The 26,558-nt window shown below is 43.4% G+C and overlaps 1 protein-coding gene across 2 annotated transcripts; it reads right to left on the bottom strand.

Annotated features, from left to right (window-relative positions):
• Window positions 1–9,343: 9,343 nt before the first annotated feature.
• On the bottom strand, window positions 9,344–26,544 carry LOC142109020 (uncharacterized). Of its 2 annotated transcripts, none has more exons than XM_075193012.1 (5): window positions 26,461–26,544; window positions 24,250–24,352; window positions 22,336–22,462; window positions 14,657–14,749; window positions 9,344–10,739 (listed from the first exon to the last, which is right to left on the bottom strand). In XM_075193012.1, exons 2-5 carry the CDS (start codon window positions 24,340–24,342, stop codon window positions 9,778–9,780), a joined length of 1,275 nt encoding a protein of 424 aa, XP_075049113.1. In that variant the 5' UTR covers window positions 24,343–24,352; window positions 26,461–26,544; the 3' UTR covers window positions 9,344–9,777. The 2 variants fall into 2 exon arrangements, with proteins under 2 accessions (XP_075049113.1, XP_075049114.1); XM_075193013.1 differs by lacking the exon at window positions 26,461–26,544 and adding an exon at window positions 26,371–26,433.
• Between the last annotated feature and the right edge of the window lie 14 nt (window positions 26,545–26,558).

The following is a 26,558-nucleotide window of genomic DNA, read 5'->3' as shown; positions in this document are numbered from 1 at the left end:
CCTTTCTGGTGGCAATCACTTCGGCTCATCGAATAGGAGACATCATCATCATTTATTTATATAGCGCCACCGATTCCGAGAGAGAGAGACTGTCAATTTTGATAGCATGTTATGGCGTGAAGAACCCTTTCTGAATATCTATGAAGATAAGAAGATTTTTACTTACCGTAAAATCCATTTCTCTGACTTCATTGGGGGACACTGCGAGACATTGGGTTATAGTAGTGGGTCCAGGAGTCTTTGTCACTTTATCTACTAGTAGATCTTTGCTCTCCTCCCCTACTATGCCCCTACTTTCCTGTGAATTCCTCAGTTTTGACTAACCAAGCGTGAGAGGAAAGGAGGTGACAATACCTGGAATGTCTTAAGTTATAGAAACATACGATAATACTTTTCACACACATAACTATATACAGAGCAAGGGAGGGTGCGCAGTGTCCCCCAATGGAGTCAGAGAAATGGATTTTACGGTAAGTAAAAATCTTATGTTCTCTTTCCTGCCATTGGGGGACACTGCGAGACATTGGGGATATACCAAAGCTTCCTCAAGGGAGGGATTGCTCTGGACCAGCTTGCCGTAAAATTCCGCGGCCAAAGCTTGCATCGGCCGACGCTAAGCCTTGTAACCAGTAAAACCTGGTGAAGGTGTGGACGGAGGACCATGTCGCCGCTCTACACAACTGTTCCGCCGACGCACCGTGTCTAGCTGCCCAAGAGGCGCCTACTGCTCTGGTAGAATGCGCTCTTAAGCTTTGCGGGACGGGCTGCGAGTCCGTGATGTAGCTGGTCACCCCCTTTTCTGGGCTTCAGAGGACAAATAGATCAGAGGTTTTCCTAAAAGGAGCCGTGCGGTCTATACAACACTGTAGTGCTCGGACTACATCCAGTAACTGTAAAGCCTCCTCTTGGGAGTTCTTGCTGGTTTTGAACGCCGGAACCACAATCTCTTGGTTCAGGTGGAATCTGGAAACTACCTTAGGGCTGAACAAGGGCTTTGTGCGAAGTACCGCCCTCTCTGAATGGAAAATGAGAAACGGGGGGGGGGGGGGTCACAGCGAAGCGCCCCTAGTTCCGACACTCTTTGCAATGACGCTAGAGCCAAGAGGAATGCTGTTTTCCAAGTGAGATGCCTCAAAGTTACCGAGTGTAAAGGTTCAAACGGGGTCTTGGTGAGGGCCCCAAGGACCAAGTTGAGGTCCCAGGGCTCTACTGGATGACAAAATGGGGGCTATATGTGTAGAACCCCGTGCAGAAACATTTTTATATCTGTGTAGTATGCTATCTTTCTCTGAAAGTATACGGAAAGAGCCGATACTTGTACTTTGAGCGACCCTAGGCGGAGGCCCTTACCTAGGCCGTCTTGTAAGAAGTCTAATGAGCGGGGGAAGTAAAATTTGGAAGTTTGGAATCCATTAGATTCGCACCACATAATATATGCCTTCCAAACCCTGTAGTATATAGAAGACGATGAAGGCTTTCTGGCCTTGATCATGGTTGCAATTACCTGTTGTGAGAGCCCCCTAGCTTTGAGTATTAGGGTTTCAGTAGCCATGCCGTCAAAGCTAACGGATCTAAACCTTGGTAGAGGAACGGGCCCTGAACCAGAAGATCTGTTCGCACGGGAAGCAGAACGGAGGGGCTGCTGCCAGCCTCAGAAGGTCTGTGAACCACGCTCTGCCTGGCCAATACAGGGCTATTAGAATGGCGGGGACCCGCTCTCTTTTTAACTTCTTTAGCACCCGAGCCAGCATGGGGATGGGGGGGAATATGTAGACCATGCAAAACCTCCATGGTGTCATCATGGCATCTATGAGCTCTGCTCCTGGGTCTCGTGCCTTTGCACCGTATCGCGTGACCTGATGGTTTAGTCTGGATGCCATCAGGTCGATCTCTGGTGTGCCCCAGTGATCCACCAGAAGTGAGAATACCTGCCTGTTTAGGGCCCATTCCCCTGGGTAGAGTCTTTGCCTGCTGAGGAAGTCGGCTTCCCAATTTTGTACCCCCGGGAAGAAGATGGCCGAAATCTTGGGAACATGAAGTTCTGCCCATGTCATTTTCCGTTCCGCCTCTCGCATTGCCGCTGAACTGCGAATGCCGCCCTGGTGATTTATGTAGGCTACCGTGGTGGCATTGTCCGATTGTATCTGTAGGGGCTTTCCTGTCAGCAACCTTTGGGCTCTTGTCAGAGTATTGTATACTGCTCTGAGCTCTAGTATGTTTATCAGCAGTCTGGCTTCCTGAGGGGACCAGAGCCCCTGCAGCCTCAGGTGTCCTGTTACGCCCACCCACCCTGACAGACTTGAGTCCGTTGTGACGAGCGTCCAAGACCAGGTCTGTAGGGATTGGCCCTTCTTCAAATTGTTTCCGGATGTCCACAAGGCAAGGGATAGTCTTGTGCGTGTGGACAGGTGAATGATCTGCCTGTCTAAATGGCTCTGAGATCCCGACCACTTGTGCAAGATCTCTGTCTGAAGTGGGGGGGAATGAAACTGTGCGAATGGGACTGCTTCGAATACCAAAACCATTGTTCCCAGGAATTTCATGCAACTGAGGATAGAGACCCTCTTCTTTGCTAGGAGGGCTTTGATTTTCCTGCGCAGTGCTAAAGCCTTGTCTTCCGGGAGATATATTCTCTGGGTCTGAGTATCGAATATTAGGCCCAGGAAACGTATTTGTTGCGCTGGAGTTAGCGACGACTTTGGTATGTTCAACACCCAGCCGTGACTCCGAAGGAATTTCTTTGCAGTCTCTATCTGCTGTGATAGGAGAGCTGCTGATGGGGCCTTCAAGAGAAGGTCGTCGAGGTAGGGGATAACAGTAATTCACCTCCGAAGCAAAAGACCCGCCATGGTCGCCATGACCTTGGTAAATACCCTGGGTGTCGTTGCTAGGCCGAAGGGGAGGGCCTTGAACTGAAAATGTGCCTCTCCTACCGCAAAGCGTAGAAGGCACTGGTGTCCCTTCCATATTGGGACATGCAGGTAAGCATCCTTGATGTCTATGGATGCTAGGTATTCCCCCTGTTCTATACTTGCTATTACTGAATGCAGGGATTCCATGCGAAATTTCTGAATCTTTGTTTGTTTAGCAACTGGAGATTTAGAATAGGCCTGAAGGTGGCGTCTGGCTTTGGTACGAGGAAAAGGTTTTGAGTAAAACCCTCAACCCCTCTCCCGGGGGGGTACCTGTACCATTACCAGTGCTGCCAGTAGTCTTTGGATGGCCTCTTGGAGCGCCTTGCGCTTGATTGGACAAAGGGGGAGGGGGGGAGGGGGGTGCGGAAGAATCTTTGTCTGGGGGACTGGGCTAAGTCTTTGACGTAGCCTCTGGACACTATTCCTCGAATCCAGAGATCCGTTGTGGACGCCCACCATTGATCCCTGAAACGAAGGAGTTGTGCACCTACCTCTATCTGCCCCAGAGGAACCCTGTCAAGCGGAGTTCTTTTCCGCTGGGCACGAGGATCCCCTCCTAGTTGCGCCCCTGCCCCCTCTGCCTCTGTTAAATGCTCCTCTAAAAGCTGAGAACTGTCCTCTTGGAGGGGCCCCACCGCCTTGGGCAAAATTCCGAAAGGACCGAAATCTGCCCTGGCGGGGTCTATTGATTGGAAGAGCAATGCTCTTTCCCCCCGTAGTTTCATGAATCACCCTCTCGAGCTCTGAACCGAAGAGAGTTACGCCATCAAAGGGTAAATTCTCTAGTGCTCTCTTGGAATCGGCATCTACTGCCCACGACCGTAGCCATAGGTACGGCGGGCCGCTACTACAAGTGCCGAGGACCTAGCATTAACAGATACGGTGTCTCTGTGGGCATTTGCTACGTACTCAGACGTCTCTAGTCGTGCTCTGCTAAGGTTAAAAGCTCCGTGCGAGGAGTGTTGTCCTTAAGGCCTCTAATTCCTCAGTCCATAGTTGAATGGCCTTGATAGTCCATGCTCTGGCCATATTTGGTCTAAACAAACTGCCAATTGCAGTGTATGCTCAGTGGAGCACTAAGTCACACTTTTTATCAGTGTGATGCTTAAGGGCTATCCGCTCTTGAACGAGAATGGCCGAGGATGACGCTAGGCGTGCTACTGGCGTGTCTACCCTAGGTAAAGCTTCCCATTTTACCGCGTCCTCTGGTGGCAAGGGGTAAAGAGATTTGAATCTGGACGGCATCATAAACTGTTTATTGGGCTTTTGCCAGGCCTCAGCTATAATCTCCAACATTTCTGGTGAATGTGGAAATGCTGCTAAGTGTGCCTTGGTTCTTTTAAAAAGGAAAACCCCTGTGGGTGCCAAGGGTTCAGGTTCAGCAAACCCCAATGCCTGATCCCTAAAATGAGACTATCCACACTATTTGCCGAGGCCGCTTCATAGTCATGGTGGTCCTCACCCTCTGGGTCTCACTCTAACTCCCCTTCCGAGGAGAGGTCGGATTCCTGATCCTGGTCTTGAACCGTATCAGAGATAATCCTCTTGCCCCTATGAGTAATAGACATTAATCTATCGTACCTGAGGGCTGCCCCTGCCTGTGGGGCTGTGTTTTCGTCAGCCTGACTGTGTATGATGGTGAGTGGAGTAGAGATTTCCCGTACCTCTGCTACCCGCAGCATGGCGTTAGCTAGTCTTTCCACGATTAATGAGAAGGATCGTAGCCAAAGCGGTTCTTCCACTGCTGTAGACACCTCCTGGGTTGAACTTTTTTGCGCCTGGGCGTCAGCGGTACGGGCTGTGCAAAGGGCGTTTCGGTCTGTCTGTCCAACTGAAAATTTGGTATTACATTTGGCACAACTATAATACAACGCAGAAGCTACAGAGTGTCCCTTACTTTTTGCTGTCCCCTTCTCAGCCATAGTCGTTTCTTAAGTAACTTAAGATAACACAATCTGTATTAAAGAAATCTAGACAACTGATGGCTGTTAGGCTAGGTAATCTACCGAGTCTCTATACTGGGTAGTCCTAGAATAACAAAGCACCCCTCCTCTAACCATATATCGTACAGTGCTGTCTGTTAAAGGATAAAAATGCAATGAAATCACAGTCCCATAACAATAAAAAAAACCTCAGTTTAAATGCTTAATAGGCACCAGCCTGTAACGATACACGAGCGTCTAGAACTGCAGCAGGGGAGAGGCAGAGTAGGAGAGTCAGGCAGCGTTGCTCTGGTGGTGTCCCTGTGTTTCCACGTGCAGGCTGAATCCTGTTTGTGGCCGGAAATAAATGGGAGGAAGGAAGTGTTTGTAACTCCTCCTTCCCTGTTACCGCCCCCTTCCTGCTCTCCTGCGATAGTACCTCCTTCAATATGGCCACTGTGTTTGCTCGGCACACACTGTTAATTAGCCCAGGTGCGTGCGCCGTATAATGCATCTTCTCTCACCTCTTAAGGAGTGTGAGCGATGCTTTCCGTCCCCCTGTTCTACTCGTTGTCGAGGGGATTGAGCGGGGACCTGCCGGCATGAAAAGCGGTCAGGGAGGAGAGGCTGATGCAGCTTCACTCCCTTGCCCGCTAGTGGGGCTGCGGGACCGTAGTGATCCCTATTACTGGGCTGCAGATCCGATCTCCACAATGTCCAACTGTACCCCTGAATTAACTTGTGGTCCCGCAAATAGCCCCCTATAAGCTCGTTTCTAGGGGGATGCCGACAGAGGTGCCAGTAAGTGAGCTTCAGCTGCTTCTTACCATATGCGGGACCCGGAGTGAGCAGAGCCAAGTATTGTTCACTCACCTGGGTCTTGAGATCGAGCCCCGCGATGCACCTATAGGGAAATAAAAATAAAAACATGAAAAAACTAAAGCTAACTCGGTATAAGCAGGAGCCCATACCCTAGTGACCTTTGCTCCTAGTCACTTTAAAGAAACTGAGGAATTCACAGGAGAAGAGGGGCATAGTAGAGCAAAGATCTACTAGTAGATAAAGTGACAGACTCCTGGACCCACTACTATACCCCAATGTCTCGCAGTGTCCCCCAATGGCAGGAAAGAGAAAAAAATATTTTGAGGACGAATCCGGATTATCTACCCAAGGTTATATCTTCCTTTCATATCAATCAAGATTTGATTCTGCCATCTCTCTCTACCCTCATCCCACTTATAGTGATGAAACATGTCTCAATACTCTAGATGTGGTGAGAGCTACATCTACTTACATTGTCAAGACGGAAAATCTTAGGAAGACAAAGCAACTATTTGTACTTCCTGAAGGTCCTCGCAAGGGACATGCCCCATCCAACCCCACATTGGCGGGGTGGATCAGAGAAGTGATTGCACAGGCCTACAGGAGGAAAGGGTGTGAAGTACCTAGGATACTGAAGGCGCCTTCAACTAGGGCGGTAGCGACCCTCCTGGGCACATAGAACCCAGCAATTGGCTACTGACATCTGTAAGGCAGCCGAATGGTTGTCAATGCACTTTTTCTAAGCATTATCTTCCCGACGTTTCAGTCTCCAAGGAGACACAGTTTGGGAGTAAGATTCTCCAACAAGCGCTGTAAATAAATTTTCTGTTTAACCATATGGTGTTGATTTTTTATTGCCCTCCCGACTAGTGTACTGCTTTGGTATATCCCTTTGTAAGGGCTGCCATGGAATAGGGAATGGACATTTGAGAAATATACTCAACATTAATTTCCTTTCCTTGAGATACTCCATGACAGTCCTATATTTTCCCACCCTTGTTCTGATAGTTATGTTATAGGATTGCTTGGGAAGTTACAAAAGTCACTGAGGAAGACGAGGAGCTGTCTTATATAGGGCCCAGGAGGGGCAAAATCTTTCCTGTCTACACTAGATGATCAGGGTATTATCCCATTGTAAAGGCTGCCATGGAGTGTCTCAAGAAAAGGAAATTAACGGTGAGTATAATTCTCAATTTTCTTCCCTATTTCATGCTCTGCCTATCAGCTGTGACAAACATTATATACAAACACACACACACGATAATGAGAAGGTTCACTAGAATGCATTCGCTTGGCCTATACCATACAGCAAGAGCATTGTTTTACATTTTTTACGATACAACTACTGCAATCAATGAAAAGGACAATATAAGCAAGGTTTCATTATAGTTATTAACCTGTTTCTATATAGTGCCAAAATGTTAAGAATGTTTAATCACTCTCACATCAGTGCCTACCCTAGGGGAGCTTAATGTCAATTCCATACCACACAAACACACACACCAGGGTAAATTTTTATCCAAAGTACTCTCTCTGGCACGTACATTATTCGAATAGTTTTTCATCAGTGGGTGTCTCTATCATTATACATTCTAACAATATCCTACACCAGGGATCCATATACTGTGTATACTTTTAATTGTGTGAGGAAAACTAACCTACCGTCAACACACATGGGGCCAGATACGGAGTGTGAAAGCATTTGTGTCCGAAACCCAGAAACAAAATGCGTGCGCACAAAAGCACTCAATTACACACATATGCCGAGTCGCATGGATCTTAAGATACATGGGGCAGCACGGTGGCGGAGTTTTGTATGTTCTCCATGTGTTGGCATGGGTTTCCTCTGGGTGCTCCAGTTTCCTCCCACACTCCAAAAACATAATAGTAAGTTAATTGGCTGCTATCAAAATTTACCTTAGTCTGTGTTTGTGTGTGTTAGGGAATTTAGACTGTAAGCTCCAATGGGGCATGGACTGATGCGAGTGAGATATCTGTACAGTGCTGCGGAATTAGTGGCGCTATATAAATAAATGGTGATGATGATATATGCCGGTCAGCTTATACACATCAGTGTGTGTGAATGCTTAAAGCATGATTTGGGTAAACACTTCAGTTACATTAGGCATATTACTATAATTTACCAGTTTTAAAAAGGGCATCTATTAATTTCTAAAATCTCAAATGGAGGCATAAAAAAAAAAAAAAGTGATATTTCCAGCAGGATGAATAATTTAATTATAAGACATCAAATAATTACATGACATCACACTGATCTTAAAAGCGAATAAAATCATTTTTGCATTCAAATCCCACAAATGATTTAAAAAAAAAATAAAAAAAAAAATGCATATCATTGTTATAATTTTTTTCTTTCTTCTAGCAGAAAAAAAAAAAATCAAGTTCACCTATAATTTAGTTTAAACAAAACTACAACCATCCTATCCGTTTTTAGTCATTACAGAATACCAGGGCTGGACGCTGGATAAATCCCGGAAGCCAGGTAGCCAGTTTGGCTAAAATCAAAAATAACCAAACAAAACAAATAAAGGATATACATAATTTTTTGTTTCGTTAAAATATTCTGGTGCTCCTGAATTGTACATTATTTTGTCCACTACTGAATAGGACAATGTTAGGTAACTTATCAGAGAACTGTCAGTCTACATTTCACTCTAGTACAAAGCTAACCCTTTCTGCTGCAAAGGAACCAAGCTGTAATAACAGTGGGTATTTTCTACATGTCACAATACAATAGAACAATAATGTCAAATTGAAACAGAATATAGCTTGCTCAGCATGTAAAACAAATCAGTACAACACTGACACAATCAAAAATCTTTTTTTTTTTTTTTTTTTTGAACAGCCTAGGTTAAAGCACTTATCTGATTGGTCAGCACACATTTGTGCCATAGTCTGAAATACCCCTTTTATTTTCAAAAGTCCATAGTTTAAAAGTTAAATATCTATACTGTGGAGTTAATCCTACTTCAAAAATAAATTAAAAAAGTGCGGATATGCAACCATTCAAAAAGTTAACTGGTCACCTGAAATTCACAAAAAAGATTTGGTCGTTCTCCAAAAGACAAGTTTAAATGACCCTGCATCTCGGTGCAGACGTGCATCCTTTTATCAGCCTTTGCTTTGTTTTCGATGGATGTGCAGAGCGCAGACAGAGGTACGCATAGAAAAAATATGTCCATTTTCTTGTGCGGTTTTGAAAAAAAAAAAAGTTCTCTCTCCAACGTCAGTTTATAATGAATGATCATGTGCCGTTTTGCCCCTTGCCAAAAAATGAATGCTGTATGGGTGGATAAAAAGCAGTCTATGGGCTATATTTACTAAACTGCGGGTTTGAAAAAGTGGAGATGTTGCCTATAGCAACCAATCAGATTCTAGCTATCATTTATTTAGTACATTCTACAAAATGACAGCTAGAATTGGATTGGTTGCTATAGGCAACATCTCCACTTTTTCAAACCCACAGTTTAGTAAATCTAGCCCTATGTGTACATATTGAGAGAGCGCATTTTATTTTGCCAAATGAAATGATGCAGCACTACCCCAGGGATGAATGACAAGCTTGCACGCAATGTACCAATTCAGTCTACTCAAAATTAAAACTATTCAAGTACGGTGGGTGTTTATAGGGGTGTTTACCATGAAAAACATGTTGCAAGACTGAGGCTTAATCGCACCATTTATATGAACAAAATGGCTCCACCAGGAGCTTAATAGGATGGTAAATAACAAGTGGAAAGCAGGAATCAGGAGTTTAGTCTTCCTTCCATTTTTTGAGATACCTACAAAAGATCATTTCTATGTATATACGCTATTTGTTACAGAGTTCATGGAAGATTTACCAAAGAAGCAAGTCTGCCTTAAGCACCATATCTCCGTCTCTCCATTGGGATTAATGTATCAAAACAAACAAAATGGAAGGGAGACCTAAAAAAAAAAGCAATTTGAATAACCCACATTGAGAAATACATCAAAAGGAAAATTTACTGCCATTTTACAGACACATAATTACACTTTGTATACCAAATAGGGTAGGATCGTAACACATTTTTATTATACAAAGCAGACATTAGAGGTAATGGGGGTATAATAAGAGTCTAGAAAGGCCAGTCATCTGGATGACATTTTTGCTGGTGTTTCAGAAGCTGAGGCCTCTGGGAAAATCTTCGGACGCATTTAGTACAGCTGTACGGCCTCTCCCCGGTGTGCTTACGTTTATGGAGAACAAGATGGGTGCTGTGCTTAAAGGCCATTCCACATTCCTCGCATGGATACGGCCTTTCTCCGGTGTGGGTTCTTTGGTGGGTAATAAGGTGGGAGCTAGACGTAAAGCTCTTCCCACATTCAATGCAAGCGTATGGTTTTATACCTGTATGTATCCTTTTGTGTGTAATAAGATGAGAACTTTGTGAAAAACTTTTCCCACAGTCATCGCACACATACGGTTTCTCCCCTGTGTGCGTTCTCTGGTGGACAATAAGGTACGTGCTAATGCTAAACGTTTTCCCACATTCAGAACACTTAAACGGCTTCTCACCCGTGTGAATTCTCTGATGTTTAAGCAATGTAGAGCCATCGCTGAAGCTTTTCCCACAGTCAGAACAGGCAAAGGGTCTGTCCACAGCGTGAGATCTCTCGTGTCTCATTAGATTAGATCTTTGTGTGAAACATTTATCACACATTGCACAGACAAAGAGTGAAACGCCTGTATGCAGTTTTTGGTGTTTGACCAGTGTTGCTTTTTGACTGTACTTTTTGCCACATTCAGAGCAACTATAAGGTCCAAACACCTTTGGCTCTAGTTTCCCAGAACTAGTCTTAATTGGTAAGCTCTTGTGAGGTTTAAGCTCTCTGATTTCATCATCGTAAAATATGGAGTACTCTACAGGAACGCGGTCTCGAAAGTTATACTGGCGTTTGGTGGAAAGGCCTCCATACTCGTTTAATGGGATTCTGCTATCTTCTTCCAAGTCATCTCTTAAATGAATACCTTCCACCGCCAATCCGTCAGGTGTAAACAAGGATGTGTAAAGTTCATCCACTTGGTATCTGGAGGCATCTATAAAGGCATACACTGTGAGTACCTGGCCAACCAAAAAGTACATCAGTCAAAATAAAGGCATTGGAAGAAATGTGTTTAATGAAGGACGCTTATACACATGTATAGTCCAGGCCCTACTGTAAATTACTGATTTTAGAAGTCACAGAGGAGTCCAGCGACCACATCCAAGCACAAAGCTGTAAGTAGTTTTAATGCAGATTACAGGGACCGAAGGCGACTTCTAATAGCCATAATAATTTACACTAGGGTGCATTATTCCTTATAATTCACAACTTTTTCTAATGAGTCATTGTATTGTTTACTGTATGTTTTACACATATTAACATAATTGTTATTGTATATAAAATAAACCAAATTGTGAAGGACTATTGAGTATGCTGGAATACTACTACTACCAATAATAATAAGAATAATAGAATTGATTACCCAGTTAGTACCAAAGAGACTGTTAGGTTACTTTTTGTCTGTAGTCTGACCGTAGGTCCAGTATACCTTTTTAATATGCTCTACTCCCCCAATACACAGCTCTACAGACATTTGTGGCACTCAAGAAATAATCAATAATTATAATAATACTTTCCACACTAGAGGCTGTAACATGTGTACCACAGAGTTTGCAATTAGGTCCACTCCATCTGTGTGTATAGACATGTCTAAAAATTACAAAGATTTTTTTCCCACATACTTTGTTTTGTTATTTATTATTATTATTATTTTTATTATCATAGTTTTGTAAGGCGCCACGGTGCTCCACAGCAGGGAAGACTAGGACATACATAAAACAGTACATACGTAAAACAAAAGCAGACAAGGCACACAAAATGAATGGAGACATGAAAACAAAGGGTATGGAAGACGCTGCTCATTGGAGAGCTTACATTCTAAGTGGAAGAAGCGAATGTGGCTCAGAGTGAAGATTGGGATAGTTGTGAGAGTGCATTAGTGTGAATAGTGTTATCGAAGATAAACTCACATATAAAAAAGAGATGGGTTTTCAAAGAGCATCTAAATATTTGAAGGCTGTGAGAGGTGGTTATCAGAGATGAGACAGCACAGATCAGAGGTAGATCTAAGAGGGCGAGAGGGAGAGTATTTTGATATGAGATTTGAGATGTTTGCAGGGTTAGTGTTGTTGAGGGCTTTGCAGGCAAGGGTGAGTAATTAGAATTTGATTCTGGAGGACACAGGAAGCCGTGAAGGTATAGGCATTTGCAAAGTGGTACAGAAGATGTGGAGCGGTGAGAGAGGAAGATCAGTCTTGCAGCAGCATTTATTATGGATTGAAGTGTGGATGTAAGTGTGTCAGGATTGCCAGATAGCAGGAGGTTGCAATAGTCAAGGCGGGAGATAATGAGAGGATTAATAAGAGTTTTGGTAGTATGTTGAGTAAGAAAAGGATGTATTCTGGCAATGTTTTTAAGGTGGAGGCAACAGGACTGGGAGAGAGTCTGGATGTGAGGAATAAAGCAGAGGGCGGAGTCAGGTGTGACACCAAGGCAGCGGGCTTGGGAGACTGAGGAAATTGTGGTGTTATTGACAGTGAGGGAGATTTGAAGGCAGGTGGTAACTCTGGCAGGAGGGACGATAATAAGTTCTGTTTTGGACATTTGAGCTTTAGGTAGCGTTTGGACATCCATGTGGAGCTAGTAGAAAGACAGTTGGTTACACGAGATAGTACAAAAGTAGAGCGGTCAGGAGAAGAGATATAGATTTGGGTGTCATCAGCGCAGAGGTGGTAGTGGAGGCCGAATGAGCGAATTAGTTTATTATTGTCTATTTTCCAGATCTAGAGAATGCGATTTGCCAATAAAGGCTATATAAAAAAAAAATAATAATAAAATGAAAAAACTCACTAATTTTAGAGGACAAGGCTTTTGCTATAAAATCCTTAAATACTCCTTTCTTTTGATTTGGTAAACTAGACTAAGCATTGAAACGGACATCCATAGCGAATTCGTATACTTTCTTTTGACTGTTGACAGTGATGTGGAAGCCAACCTCACTGACACAATATTGACTGTTTATGGTTAATATTGTATCAATTAAGCAATACAATATGCCTTTTATTACTAAGGCAAATAAGTGTCTAAAACTGTTCTCTTCAGAATTCAGCTGGAAGGGGTCAAAAGTTGGTCTGAACAGATATATTCTTAAGCTGGGTACACACTACAGACAATTACTGCAGATGTGATTTCTGTAAGGATTTTACCAATGACAAAGTCCCAATGAGCATGTAGATTTATGTGTAGACACCTACACCAGTTACCTTCAGATCTGAGCTCTTCATCTGTCATACAATCTTTTCAGCAGATGGTTAACTCTGCAGAATCCAGAGATCTGCCTACACTGCTGGTGGTGAGTGCGTACACACTTTCACATTTGCCCGACATCATTCAATCGTTGATCGTGATTTTAAGAAAGCTTATAAAACCAAATAGATGATACGTTGTGTTTGTTGCGATAAAACATGATCGTTGGAGCGCACACACTAATGCAATATCTGACCAAACGGTTGTTTATTGTGTGATCTGCACAATCATTGCTTGAAATTACTGTAGTGTGTACCCAACTTTAGTGAAAAATGGACAAATGTGTTCACCTTTAGGAATAAAAAAGGCAAGGAGAAGGGTCAAGCAAAGTAAGGTGAAGTGAGATTTACAATACCACCTCATACGCTTTAAAGAATGTTGATGGATGTTGATTTTTAGCTGAAGGTAGCCAATGTAAATTAAAAACTTATTGTTTTACCATAATAGGGAACTGTAAATATGAGTAAAAATCATTACACTTGTCAGCACTATGACACATTTCTCTCTGCTTGAAAAGTGTTCCCAACCTGATGTGAATGCAATAAAGACTTCATATTTGCTTCAGAAGACTTTGCAAGGCTAGGTGCACACTAGAGAATTTTCCAACCAATCTGTTATCTACGATTGTACCTACGACTGAAGGTCCAACCGGTCAGGCGATTCATGCATACACACTACACACAATTTACCTTCAGAACTGTGCTCTTCGTCTTGTCCTATAGTCATTTAGAGAATGACAGAACAATATGCAGTCATTTATTCATTCCTGTCACACTGATTAACTGCCTTGTTATACCTATCCACACGTCATAACGAATTTCGTTAGCTTCTGTGACTCAAACTAAATATTCAGTCTCAGAACGAACAAATTATTCCATCAACAGCACTCTCTACGTTTAGTCACCAGGACATGTTCATTGCCGGCATCGGCTAAAAAGACCACGACTCTGTAAATTCTATGGATATCAGCTGATGGGCCCAATGATTGGCTGGAAAACCTCCAGTGTGTACATAGCCTAAGACTTTGTGCCTTATCATTTGGGGGCTTTTCATCCGAAATTTCAATAATCCACATTTCACCTGAACCCCTTACCCTCTGGTGCCCGTTGGAGAAATATCTTCTGGCCAGAAGGTAAGCTTTTTTACCTATTTTCTTTAGTGGACCCAGAGGAAGAAAGAATCAGAGGATTGTAGTCGTGAAACCTTAAGTCTGATGTAAGTTATGAACTCAAGTTGTGTAACTGTAGTTTTTTTAGGTGTTTTTGATGTTATTATACTGTTACTGTTAATAGGTGGGTTTGAAATTTTAAGCTGTCTAAGAGTGAGTGAAAAGCACATTGCATGACATACGTGTGTCTAAATGTGGAAGTGACCAAGGTTGAGACTATATGTCTGGTATTTGAATAAACCCAAACCTCAGACGGAACCCCGTGCCTCACCCCACTGAATATACATAGGCAACATAATCAAACTTGTTTAGAAATAGAGAGATGGGGTGGATGGGAGATTTAACAGGAAACCCTGTCCTCATAATAAAAAATAAAAATAAAATATGTTTTCAATTACTGTTTTGGTCTACAAGTCCAAAACTTGAGGAAAACTTACCCGGTGTCTTGGCCTGTTTTTCCATGTCCGTTAAAATTGGGTCTATTCCTTGCTCAATGCTTGATATTAAGTTGGGTTTTTTACTCTGATACCCTGGACAAAAATATGAAAGATAATTGTAGCAAAAAAGAAATAATCAATACAATTGTTTTCTCACTGAATAGAAGAAAACCAATTATAAACACACATACTTAACTCTGAGGCTATAGTCTCAAAATAATTTAAGACAAGTTCCATTCTGCAAAGCATCAATCCACCTTTTGATTCATACTTGTCAGAGCTCCTTGATGCAGGACACAATTTTCTGTTCAGGATGTGCCATAGAGACAACCTCATTGTAACTATCAGAGGAGTTAGGGAGATCTTTAACCCCACATCCCCTCTCCTAGGGACACTATGCAGATAAGCCTTGTGTATTCCACATTACAGGCTGCTGGGAAATACCATTTACATGAGAGCCCTTTAAATCTGTCTGCAGGCGGATGTTCTTTGAAAGCCCAAATTCATGTCATGTTCCAAAAACTTAGGGGTTGAAGCACTGAATCAACTATTCTGTTATCTGTCAGATCCCTCATTATGAGGGATCTGACAGATGGAAATTCTGAACATTGATTTCCAATACAACAATATGGACTTTTGATGGTCTTAAGTAATATAACAATTGCATGATAATTATTTGGGGGTAAGGAAGCGAGGCCCTTGCTACATAATGCAAAAAGGTACCTACAATATATACACTCAGCCAGGGTTGCCAGCTGGCATTATGTCAGATAGTGGAAATACATATAATCTGACAAAGCCATGTTACACATTATATTCTCTGATCTTATTTTAAGCATATGGTGCCTCCTATATGTCTTTCAGTCCTCTTTACAACTGTACAAGGAAATATTGCTCCAATGGTTCTTAAGTTTAGCTCTTAATTTGTAATAGCAGCCACTCAGTGGCAGATTTTTAGTTTCTTAGATTAATATCTCAATTAATTGTGCAGAAAAGATTGCAGGTTTGGCAAATTTATTATTATTACCATTTATTTATATAGCGCCACTAATTCCGCAGCGCTGTACAGATAACTCACTCACATCAGTCCCTGCCCCATTGGAGCTTACAGTCTAAATTCCCTAACATACACACAGAGACAGACACAGACACTAGTATCAATTTTTTTTGTTAGCAGCCAATTAACCTACTAGTATGTTTTTTTATATGATTATATTTCTTTTCATCCGTTCCCTTGAATGCCCTTCTCAACATGCTTCACTACACATTGTCAACAGAGCACTCCGTGACAAGAAAACCTCCTGCTACAGTGAATAATCACCGGCCCATTATAATACATGGAGGGGATTAATCCCTGTAGCAAGAGACGGGTTGGGTATGAAGTGTCGACATTCAAAATGACTCCAGCATAATATCTACATGTTCAATGTCTACACATTTAAAATGTTGACATGTAAAATGTGTACAGGATTGTAATGTCGGTATTTAAAATGTGGACATTAATAGATGTAAACAAAAAAAAACGAAAATACAGAAAAAAAAATTAAGTAACCTCCCCCCCGCAATGAGGGGGACAAAAAGCAAGATTTTACAATGACCAGCACTAGGCTTTGCCAGCCAGGGTTGGCGTCACTATAGCAGGGAAACCCGCAGTGTGGGGTCCCGCTACTACCCCACACCCACCTCCCCAGAGGTGTTTGCGGGGGAGGGGGGGGTTATCCACATTTTATTTGTATTTTTACATGTATGTTGACATTTTGACTGTGTAGACATTATGAACATGTAGACATTATGGTGCAGACATTATGAATCTCGTAATATCAACTACATCCCAAAGAGACACAATCAATTTGCAAACTGCACAATTGTACGCTGTCATGATACTTGGCGATTACATGTTTTGTTTTGGGGTTTTTTAAATCACCAGCGGTTAGCAAATAATTGCTCACCGTCAAGAGACTAAAAATTATGTGTAGCTTAGCCCTTAAAAGTTGATAGTTCAGTTATAATGTAAGTTGTGGAACCCAAAAATGGGATTTTTATACTTACGTAAAATCCGTTTCTCTTAATTCGTTGGGGGACACTGGGACCTTGGGGTATAGAGTAGGGCAGGCGAATGCTGGCACTTTAACTTTTAGTTAACTAAAACTCTGGCTCCCCCTCCTCTATACCCCACCTCCTGCTAGAGGCCAGTCTATGTTTAACCAAGCCCGCAGAAAGGGAGATAGAGAGAACCAAAGAAAAGAGAATAAACTTAACACATAACATTCTCTTAACAACCAGACAACATGTCAAAAAGAAAGAGAAACCAGTGCGTTAAGGGTGGGCGCCTGGTGTCCCCCAACGGATTAAGAGAAACGGATTTTACGTAAGTATAAAAATCTCATTTTCTCTCGCATCCCTTGGGGGACACCGGGACCTTGGGGACATCCCAAAGCTGTCTCACGGGAGGGAATGCTCAGAAGAAATGGCCAGAAGCACCTTCCTCCCAAAACTTGCATCCCTAGAGGCAAACACATTAAATCTGTAAAACTTTGTGAAAGTGTGTACAGAAGACCACGTGGCCGCTTTACACAACTGTTCACTGGAGGCACCATGACGGGCCGCCCAGGAAGCACTTACAGATCTTGTAGAATGCGCCCGTAGATTATCTGGGACAGGCTCCCCAGCCCCACTATAAGCCTGGCGGATAACAGCCGTAATCCACCTAGCAATGGTCACCTTAGAAGCTGGCCAGCCTCTTTTGTGAGCATCGTAAAGAATAAAAAGATCCTCAGTTTCACAAAACTTCTGCGATCTTTTAACATAAATTCGCAAGGCACGAACCACATCAAGATAACGAATAGAGTCATCGTTATCAGAAGACGAGGAATCAGATAGAGCCGGAATGACAATATCCTGATTCAGATGAAACCTAGAGACAACCTTTGGAAGGAAGGAGGGCTTAGTTCGAAGAACTGCCCTATCCTCATGAAAAACTAGCAGAGGAAGCTTACAAGACAAAGCCTCAAGCTCTGAAACTCTGCGTGCCGTAGAAATGGCTAAAAGAAAAAACGTTTTCAAAGTAAGAAATTTGAAATCTACTGAATTCAAAGGTTCAAATGGAGGATGCTGTAAAGCCCTCAACACCAAATTCAAATCCCATGGTGGAACCGGAAGAATATAAGGAGGTTGAACATGAAGAACACCCTGAATGAAAGTCTGCACATCAGGTATAACAGCAAGTTTTCTCTGAAAGAAAATTGAAAGAGCTGACACCTGACCCTTAAGAGAACGAAGACGCAAACCTGCATCCAAACCGTCCTGCAAGAACCTGAGTAACCTGGCCAGACGAAAAGAAGATGTAGGATACCCCTTCTTTTCGCACCAACCAATATATGTCCTCCAAACCTGATTATATATTTTGGCTGAAGCCGGCTTTCGAGCACAAAGCATGGTCTGGACCACCCGCCTCGAAAATCCCTTAGCTCTTAAGATCCTGGCTTTAACAGCCACGCCGTTAAAGCCAGAAGATGCAAACCCTGATGACAAAGGAGATCCTGGGTTAGAAGATCTGGGCGAATTGGCAACCGCCACGACCGACCTCCTGCCATGAAGAGCACGTCGGTGTACCAAGCTCTGCGCGGCCAATCCGGCGCTACTAGAAGCACTGGAACACCCTCTCTCTTCACCTTTTGCAGTACTCGAGGAAGCATGGCTATCGGAGGAAAAGGTACACTAAGCGGTACTTCCAAGGAACGGACATAGCGTCTACCGCGACTGCCCCGGGGATCTCTCGCACGGGAACAGTAGCGGGGAACCTTGTGATTCAACCGAGATGCCCTCATGTCGACATCCGGTTGACCCCATTTCATCACCAACTGTTGAAACACCTCTGGATGGAGAGACCATTCCCCTGGATGTAGAGTCTGCCGACTTAGGAAGTCTGCTTCCCAATTTTCTACTCCGGGAATGAATACGGCCATGATTGCCGAAACGTGAGCTTCTGCCCACAGAAATATCCTGCGAGTCTCCCTCATGGCCAGAGGACTCCTGGTGCCGCCCTGATGATTTAGATATGCCACTGTTGTGACATTGTCTGATTGGATCTTTACTGGCTTTCCCTGCAGCAAATGTTGCGTGAAACACTGCACGCAGTTCCAAGACATTTATTGGAAGCTTGGACTCCTTTTGAGTCCAAAGCCCCTGAAACTGAGCCTGAAGACATACAGCCCCCCAACCCCGAAGGCTGGCGTCTGTTGTAATTAGAATCCAATTCCAAATGGAGAACAAGCGGCCCCTGGAGAGATTCTGCCAGTGTAGCCACCAGATCAGTGACTAGCGCGTCTGCGGAGACAGGCGAAACACCTGACTCGCCAGATTTCGATGAGATTTGTTCCATTGCGACAGAAGTTCCAACTGAAACTGCCGTGCATGAAACTGAGCAAACTGGATCGCTTCGAATGACGATACCATCTTGCCCAGAAGCCTCGTCGCAAAATGAATGGAGGGCCTCCTTTCCATCAACAGGGATTTCACCATCCCCTGTAAGGCTAAAATCTTGTCCTGAGGAAAAAATACCCGTCTCAGACGGGTATCGAATAGAAGACCCAGAAACACCATCTGCTGTGATGGGATCAACTTGGATTTCTTGAAGTTGATAATCCAACCGTGCGACTCCAGGGTTTGGATTGCTACCTGAATGTGTAACAGAAGCTTCTGCGAAGAGTCTGCTTTTAGAAGCAGATCGTCCAGGTAGGGGATGATTGTAATCCCCTTGGCCCTTAGCAAAGCAGCCATCACCGCCATGATCTTGGTAAAGATTCGTGGAGCTGTGGCGAGACCGAATGGAAAAGCCTGAAACTGGAAGTGCTCTGACTGAACCGCAAACCTCAGCAGGGACTGATGACCCCTCCAAATGGGCACATGGAGATATGCATCCTTGATGTCTAGAGCCACCATAAATTCTCCTTGTTCCATGCCGAGAATTACCGAGCGTAAAGATTCCATCTTGAAGCTGGGCACTCTTATCTGACTGTTCAAAGCCTTTAGATTGAGAATCGGTCTGAAGGAGCCGTCGGGTTTTGTCACAAGAAAAAGACTGGAATAAAACCCCAAACCTCTTTGAGAATGAGGAACCGGAATAATCACTCCGGCAGACAGAAGGGATTGAATCGCCTCTATTAAAGCCAACCGTTTTCTTGGACACAACGGAAGCCCCATGGTGAAAAACCGTCTGGGAGGGAGACCGAGCAGATCGATCTTGTAACCCTGGCTCACCACTCCCCGAATCCAGACATCGGTAGTGGAATGACAACACCGATTCCTGAACCACAGAAGACGGGCTCCCACCACTGACGACAATCCCCGTCATGGAGACTGTTTGTCTGCTGGCCTAGCAGCTGGACGACGCGCTGACCAGGCCTGACGTCCCCGCTGAATCTGTTCCACTAAAGGAATCAATTCAGAGGATGGCCTGCCAGCCAACAAACCCTCAGACAATTGTTCCGACCAGCGATCAACAGCTTTGTTAACCCAAGCTGATGCTAAAGCAGGCCTCAAAGAAGCACCCACTGCCACAAAAATGGACTTAAGAACGGTTTCAACCCTCCGGTCTGCACCATCCTTAAGAGTGGCCTGGTAAGGCAGAGGAATAGTAGTTACCTTTGCCAACCTCGCCACAGCTGCATCCACCTGAGGAAGCATCTCCCATTTAGCGAGAACCTCAGCTTAGTCACCTGAAACTTCCTGTCTGGAGAAGACCAAGATTTCAACAGCAACTGCTCCAAGTGGGGAGAGGCCGGAAAAACCACCTCCCTCTTTTTGCGTCTTTCAAAAAGAGAGGATCCAGAAGCCTCAGGCATTTGGTCCTCAGGAATATCAAGTACCTGACGCACCGCCTGAATTAACTCTTCCACACTCTGACGATCTGCTGGGACCTCCACCAGAGAAGCAGCATCTATGTCAGAACCCAGCGGTAACTCACCCTCTTCCTGGGAACCACAATCAGAATCAGATTCATGTCCAAAAGAGGCGGCCACCCGCCTCAGTTTACTTGAGGAAGGCCGAGTGACTGACTGCATCATCCTCTCCAAGGAGGAAGAGACCGCTACCAGACCCTGTACTGAGGATGCAAGACCCTGCACCCAGGCTGGTTCTCCAGACTGCACTGGAGCAACAACAGGTAAAGCCTGAACTAAGGAAGCAGAATCAGAAGATTGAGCAGCCCGAGACTGTACCTTCTGAGCAAGCAGTTCCACTGTATTAAATAGAGACCGCGCCCAAGCAGGCTCCTCCGTGTTTGAACAGACAGCAACTGTTTCACCAGGAGTAGTCACCGTGGGCCGACAGGACACACACAGAGCCTGTGTTCCTGACTGCCCAGACGGTAACTTAACATGACATACAGCACAGGTGAAACTTAACATAGAAGCACCAGCCCTGCCACGTGTAGATTTTTCCATCTCAGACATGTTCAAAGATGGGACAAAACAGTACAGTAAAATGCACACAATGCAGATAACAAGCAGCACACAAACTACAAGAGAAAGTGAGCCTGCAATACAGCCAAAAGCTCCTTAGTGTGTAAAAAATACAAAAGGCTAAACACACCACCCCCAACCCTTTACCTTACAGTATACAGGATAGAAAAGGGGAGAAGCAGGAGCTTTAGAAATGGCTGCCTATTCAGGTGTCCACACACGGGGGAAGTGCCGAGGAGTAAAACACACCCCCCCTCAGGACCCAGCTATGGACTGGCTAACATTTAAGACAGCCAAACAACTCCACCAATCCACAGCCTAGCAGGGCTCACTGAGACAGTGACCCTTGCCTGACCTTGTTCTCTGAGCTAAAGATAGAACTCTTTTCTCTACCCAATTAAACAGACTGCTTTTAGGAAAAAACAGCCAGCTCAGGGAACCCACTGCGTTTTCTAATGTCTCTCTCTCAGCACTATGCTGAGAGAGTTTCACTTACCTGCTGCCAACCCTCCAGACGCAGTGTGTGCAGACAGCATGCTCTCTGTACTTGGAGAACAGACCCCAGCCACCACCGACTGTGTCTGGCTCCAATGGAGTGTTAAATAATCGGTAGAGGGAGCAGGCAGACAAGGAGGACCTACACGGCACCTCCGCTCCTCCCCGCCCCCCGCAGCTAGCGCACAGCCGTCCGTGCTGTGCGCTTCACAGACCTCCCCCATTGCTGCCTCACACTCTCCCCGCCGGCCGCAGCCGCGGGAGAGGAGAATAAATGACTTTGCAGCGGAGGGTCTGAGAGGCAGCCGACTACGCGGCTCAGCGAGCCGCCGGCTGTCAGAACTCGGAGACACAGTCTCCGCTATCATTAAAATAAGAAAATAAGGAAAAAAAAGTAAAACTGGCTGCTAAGCAGCCCCGTGCACAGCCCGCTTCGCCGGGCACTTGAACTAGACTGGCCACTAGCAGGAGGTGGGGTATAGAGGGGGTGGAGTCAGAGTTTTAGTTAACTAAAAGTTGGGGTGCCAGCATTCGTCTGCCCTACTCTATACCGCAAAGTCCCGGTGTCCCCCAAGGGATGTGAGAGAAACTGAATTTTTACTTTTGTGTTGAGTTAGTTATCTATCAATATTTATTTTATATCATTAGAAATGTTAGTATACTTTAAGTTCATTTGTTGTTTATTCTTTATAAATATATATTTGCAAGGTTTTTCAAGTCTACCTAAAGTGCAGATCGTTTGGTAATTATCCATCATTACTTGTCGATAGATCTCCCTCTGTTCTTCTTCTAAAAATCCCCATTCTTCCTTGGAAAAATATACAGCAATGTGCTCGAAATCTGTGGGAGTCTTAAAAAGAAAAAAAAAAAAATTAAATGTATGTATTTTGCATTTGTATATTATGACATAGCTCAAAACACAGTACTATGGCCAAGCAGCAGCTTTAATTAAAGGTGCCCTCAGTAACAAAAGAACAAAGTAACATAAGTGAGTTCTTGATGTCCAAGTGAATATTGTTAAACAATAATATTCGGATAGCCTCAAACAATGTATGCCATCCATCCTAATCTTAAATGTTGAATGATTAGTCAGGCACTGGAACATCACAGCACTGCTCTGTACTGTGAACATTTAACTTTTAACAACTCAAGTGAAGCCCCACAGATATTTTAATGTCCATTGAACTGACAGTATATTTGACTCCGATGCTGTTAAATGCTATTTGAATACTACTTGTGAAATATCATTTGTTAGGACTGGATAAGCTAGCAGGCTGTGGACACATCCAGACACCATCCTCCGAGTGATCTTCTCGCCAACCTCAGAACAAATTAACCAGATTGTGAAGCTCCATTCGTTTCAATGGTCCAATCGTTTCAATGCGTTTTATACATGTAGTGCTCAGACTGGACACCCAACTGAAATGAATGGACCGCTGAAATGGATGGGGAAAGCTTTGATATTTACACAGTAAATTTTCGTGTAACCCCCATTCATATCCATGCTTTGATCAGGCAGCTCTAATGTGCTGACCCATCGCTTTTTAGCAAGGAAGAAGATCTACCTCTGACCTTCGCCTTGTCTCGTCTCTAGTAACCACCTCTCAATTCCCACCTACAAGACTTCTCCCGTGTTGCTCCCCACTTATGGAATTCCCTAACACTCTCAATCAGATTTTCCCACAGCCTTCAAATCTTTAGATGCTCTTTGAAAACCCATCTTTTTTTTTTTTTTTAGAGGTGACCTTATCCCCGATAACACTAGTCACTCTAATGCACCCTCACAACTGTTCCAATCTCCACTCTGAGCCACATTTGCTCCTCTTGTTTCAGCTGTGCCCTCTTCCACTTAAAATGTAAGCTCTCTATTGAGCAGGGTCCTACATACCCTTTGTTTTCATGTCTGTGTTTATTTCGTCTACCTTGTATGCCCAAGTTTTATGTATGTACTGTTTTCCCTACTGTACGGCGCTGCGGAGCACTGTGACGTCTTACAAATCTACGATAATAATATTTTGTTTACATGTTCAAGGAGTTGGGAGTCTTTCATTTAACGTTTATTTTACAATCATGTCTGTATTTTTTTTTTTTACTATTTTGGTATAACAGGCAGGGGTTTTGAGGACCTTGGTCCACTATGCTGGGACCTCAGTTGTTGAAAAATAGTAACTCCTGGGTACTCAATCTTTATCATTACTGACTTCCACGTCCAAAGTGAATCAGGAGGAGCCCCAGTAATTTCAATGACGTGTAACTTAAAATCTATGGGAAAAGTTCTGTAGATGCATAAAAGTTTTTTGTCCCACTTATTCCACTGGTTTTGATGCAAAAAGTGACTGTCTGAAACCAGCTAATATATTTTTGGTGGAAAAACTAGTGATTGGTACAGTGATTCGAAACGTCGCCATTTCAATTACCATAACCCCCTCCAACTTAGTATGCTCTGTATTTTTCCCCTTTATTAAATCCCAGTTGTAAAGTAGCTGTACAGTATACTGATGATATATAAACAAAAGATCAAGTAACTGTTAATAAACATGCAAATGTACATAGCATTGCTTGCTTACCTTCAAAAGCTTACTACAGCAAAAAAAATGTATACAATATAAAATAGATTTAAAAATAACAACATATAACCTGTACAGATGTCTTCTTTAAATTGGTAGCAAGTGTTTTTGGAAGGGTTCTGTTTTTCAACTTCTTCATTCTTGTTAACTTTAACCTGGGCATCTTTGGAGATCTGTGTGATATGTAAATATACAAAGAAAAATAAGATGAGATATTTAGACCCTATCTGTATCTTCACATTTAAAAAGCAGTTAAACTACCTCTGTCAGCTATGAAAGGCAGTTCACTTTTTGGATAACTATAACCACCAAGATGGAGCACTATTCGCTCGTTCCTCCTTGTTACAGTGGCAATCATCAGAAAGTTTAAGGTCTGGCCAAAGATTTTCGATGGGACTAGGCTAAGGACTCATTCTTAACCAGCCCAGTCATTCTATTTTCTACATTTTTGTTATCCAAAGTACACTTTGAAACACTGTGCTGTTGAAAGACTAAACTCCCTTCCTATGCTGAGCTGTGTGGGAGAGGGTAGCCATTTTTCATGCTGGATTTTACTGTACCATGTGCCATTTATCCTCCTATCAAACATGAAAACATTGTCAGTAGCCTCTGAAAAGCACCCCATTACATGACGCTATCGCCACCACTTCACAATGGGAATGGTATTTCCCGGCTGGTATGTAGTATTTGATTTGTGTAATACACACTGCTTAGCATTCAGACTAAGGGGTATATTAAGTAAACTGCGGGTTTGAAAAAGTGGAGATGTTGCCTATAGCAACCAATCAGAGTCTAGTAAACATTTTGTAGAACGTACTAAATAAATGACAGCTAGAATCTGATTGGTTGCTATAGGCAACAACTCCACTTTTTCCAACCTGCAGTTTAGTAAATCTAGCCCTAAATGTTGAAATTTAGTCTCATCAAACCACAAGCCTTTCTTGAGGGATTACAATCCCCCCCCCCCCCCCCCAATGAGCCGTCAGACATCATACGCTCACTTATGGGTACCACGGCACCCAAACATCTCGGAAATTCTTGCACACCTCTAGGGGGGCGATTCATCACTCTCCTTCATTATCTCCCTTCATCACCCCCACACTGTTAATTATTTCCCATCATCACCCTGCTGCTTCTCTTATCTTACACAGTAGATGAGCTGGAGTCTGTCCTTGCAACGGACCCCATGATGCTGCTGCTGCTGCTCTCAGTCACTAATAGGCTATGATTACGTTACTGAAGTCATCACACTACTGCAATCCCAGCCTATCGGCGATTGTGAGTAATAGTATCATGTGATCAGATACTAGCAAGGACTCTCCTATAGCTTCCATTTTTACTTTGCAAGGTAAGAGAAGCAGCTGGGACTGCAGGACAGAGTTCCTCACATGCCCCCTTCCACTCTGTCCATCAATGAGGACTACACCCCTGGTGAGAGGGAGACAGCGTTCACCATTCACTTTAATGTTACACTGACTGAGCGTATCCTCACTTCAGCACACTGCCATTTTCTGATCAGTGTTTGAATTAGAAAACTGTTCCTTAATAAGATTTACAAAGTACTATAATTACCTTCATCTCTAGAATGTAAGCTCCCATGGTCAGGGTCCTTTCTACCGTATGTCTCCTGACTGTCCTGTTACATTGCACACTGCAAATGGTATTCTGTATTGTGCCATGTACTATGTATCTACGTGTATTGTTGTATCTGTTTTACACTAATTTGCACCTAGGTTAATACCTAGGTGCAAATTAGTGTGAAACAGATACAATACACACATTGTTATATACACGTATTATTGTATATAGGTATTATTACTGTATGCATTTGTATTGCACTGATGTACCCTTACTGTATGGTACTGCAAAATCTGTGGCTCTATAAGAATACACAATAATTATATATTTTTATTTAGAATGCAACAAAACAGCCAATGAAGAAGTAATGCAAACGAACATTACCAGCAATAAAACATACACAAATAAATACATCTTAAAAACGAAGGAATGATGTGTAGCAATAATATCTGTATATCACATTATAAAGTGTTTCCTCACTGACAGTATTTTAAGAACATTTAGGAATATACTATATAAAAGACACTATACTACACACTAAACAGCATACATCACAATGGTGTATAGGAAGAATACTGGCATGAGTGTTCAGTGGCAAACAGCCCAATCTTACAGTCATATGTCTGCTCTGCTGCCGAAGTCTATACAAGGACACAGCTATTAGCCAGGTGTGTACTCCACCTCCCCTATATATATAACATACCTGACAGCTGCACCACGATGGTCCCTCTGTATCTGCGGTAGTAGCTTAATCTCCTTCAGTTTAGGTATCTTGGCTCATCCCTATGACATCACAGGATC

The sequence above is a fragment of the Mixophyes fleayi genome, chromosome 12, assembly GCF_038048845.1.
Source record: "Mixophyes fleayi isolate aMixFle1 chromosome 12, aMixFle1.hap1, whole genome shotgun sequence".
NCBI lineage: Eukaryota > Metazoa > Chordata > Amphibia > Anura > Limnodynastidae > Mixophyes > Mixophyes fleayi.
The sequence above is the reverse complement of the archived record's forward strand: the minus strand, read 5'-3'. Positions and strand labels throughout refer to the sequence as shown.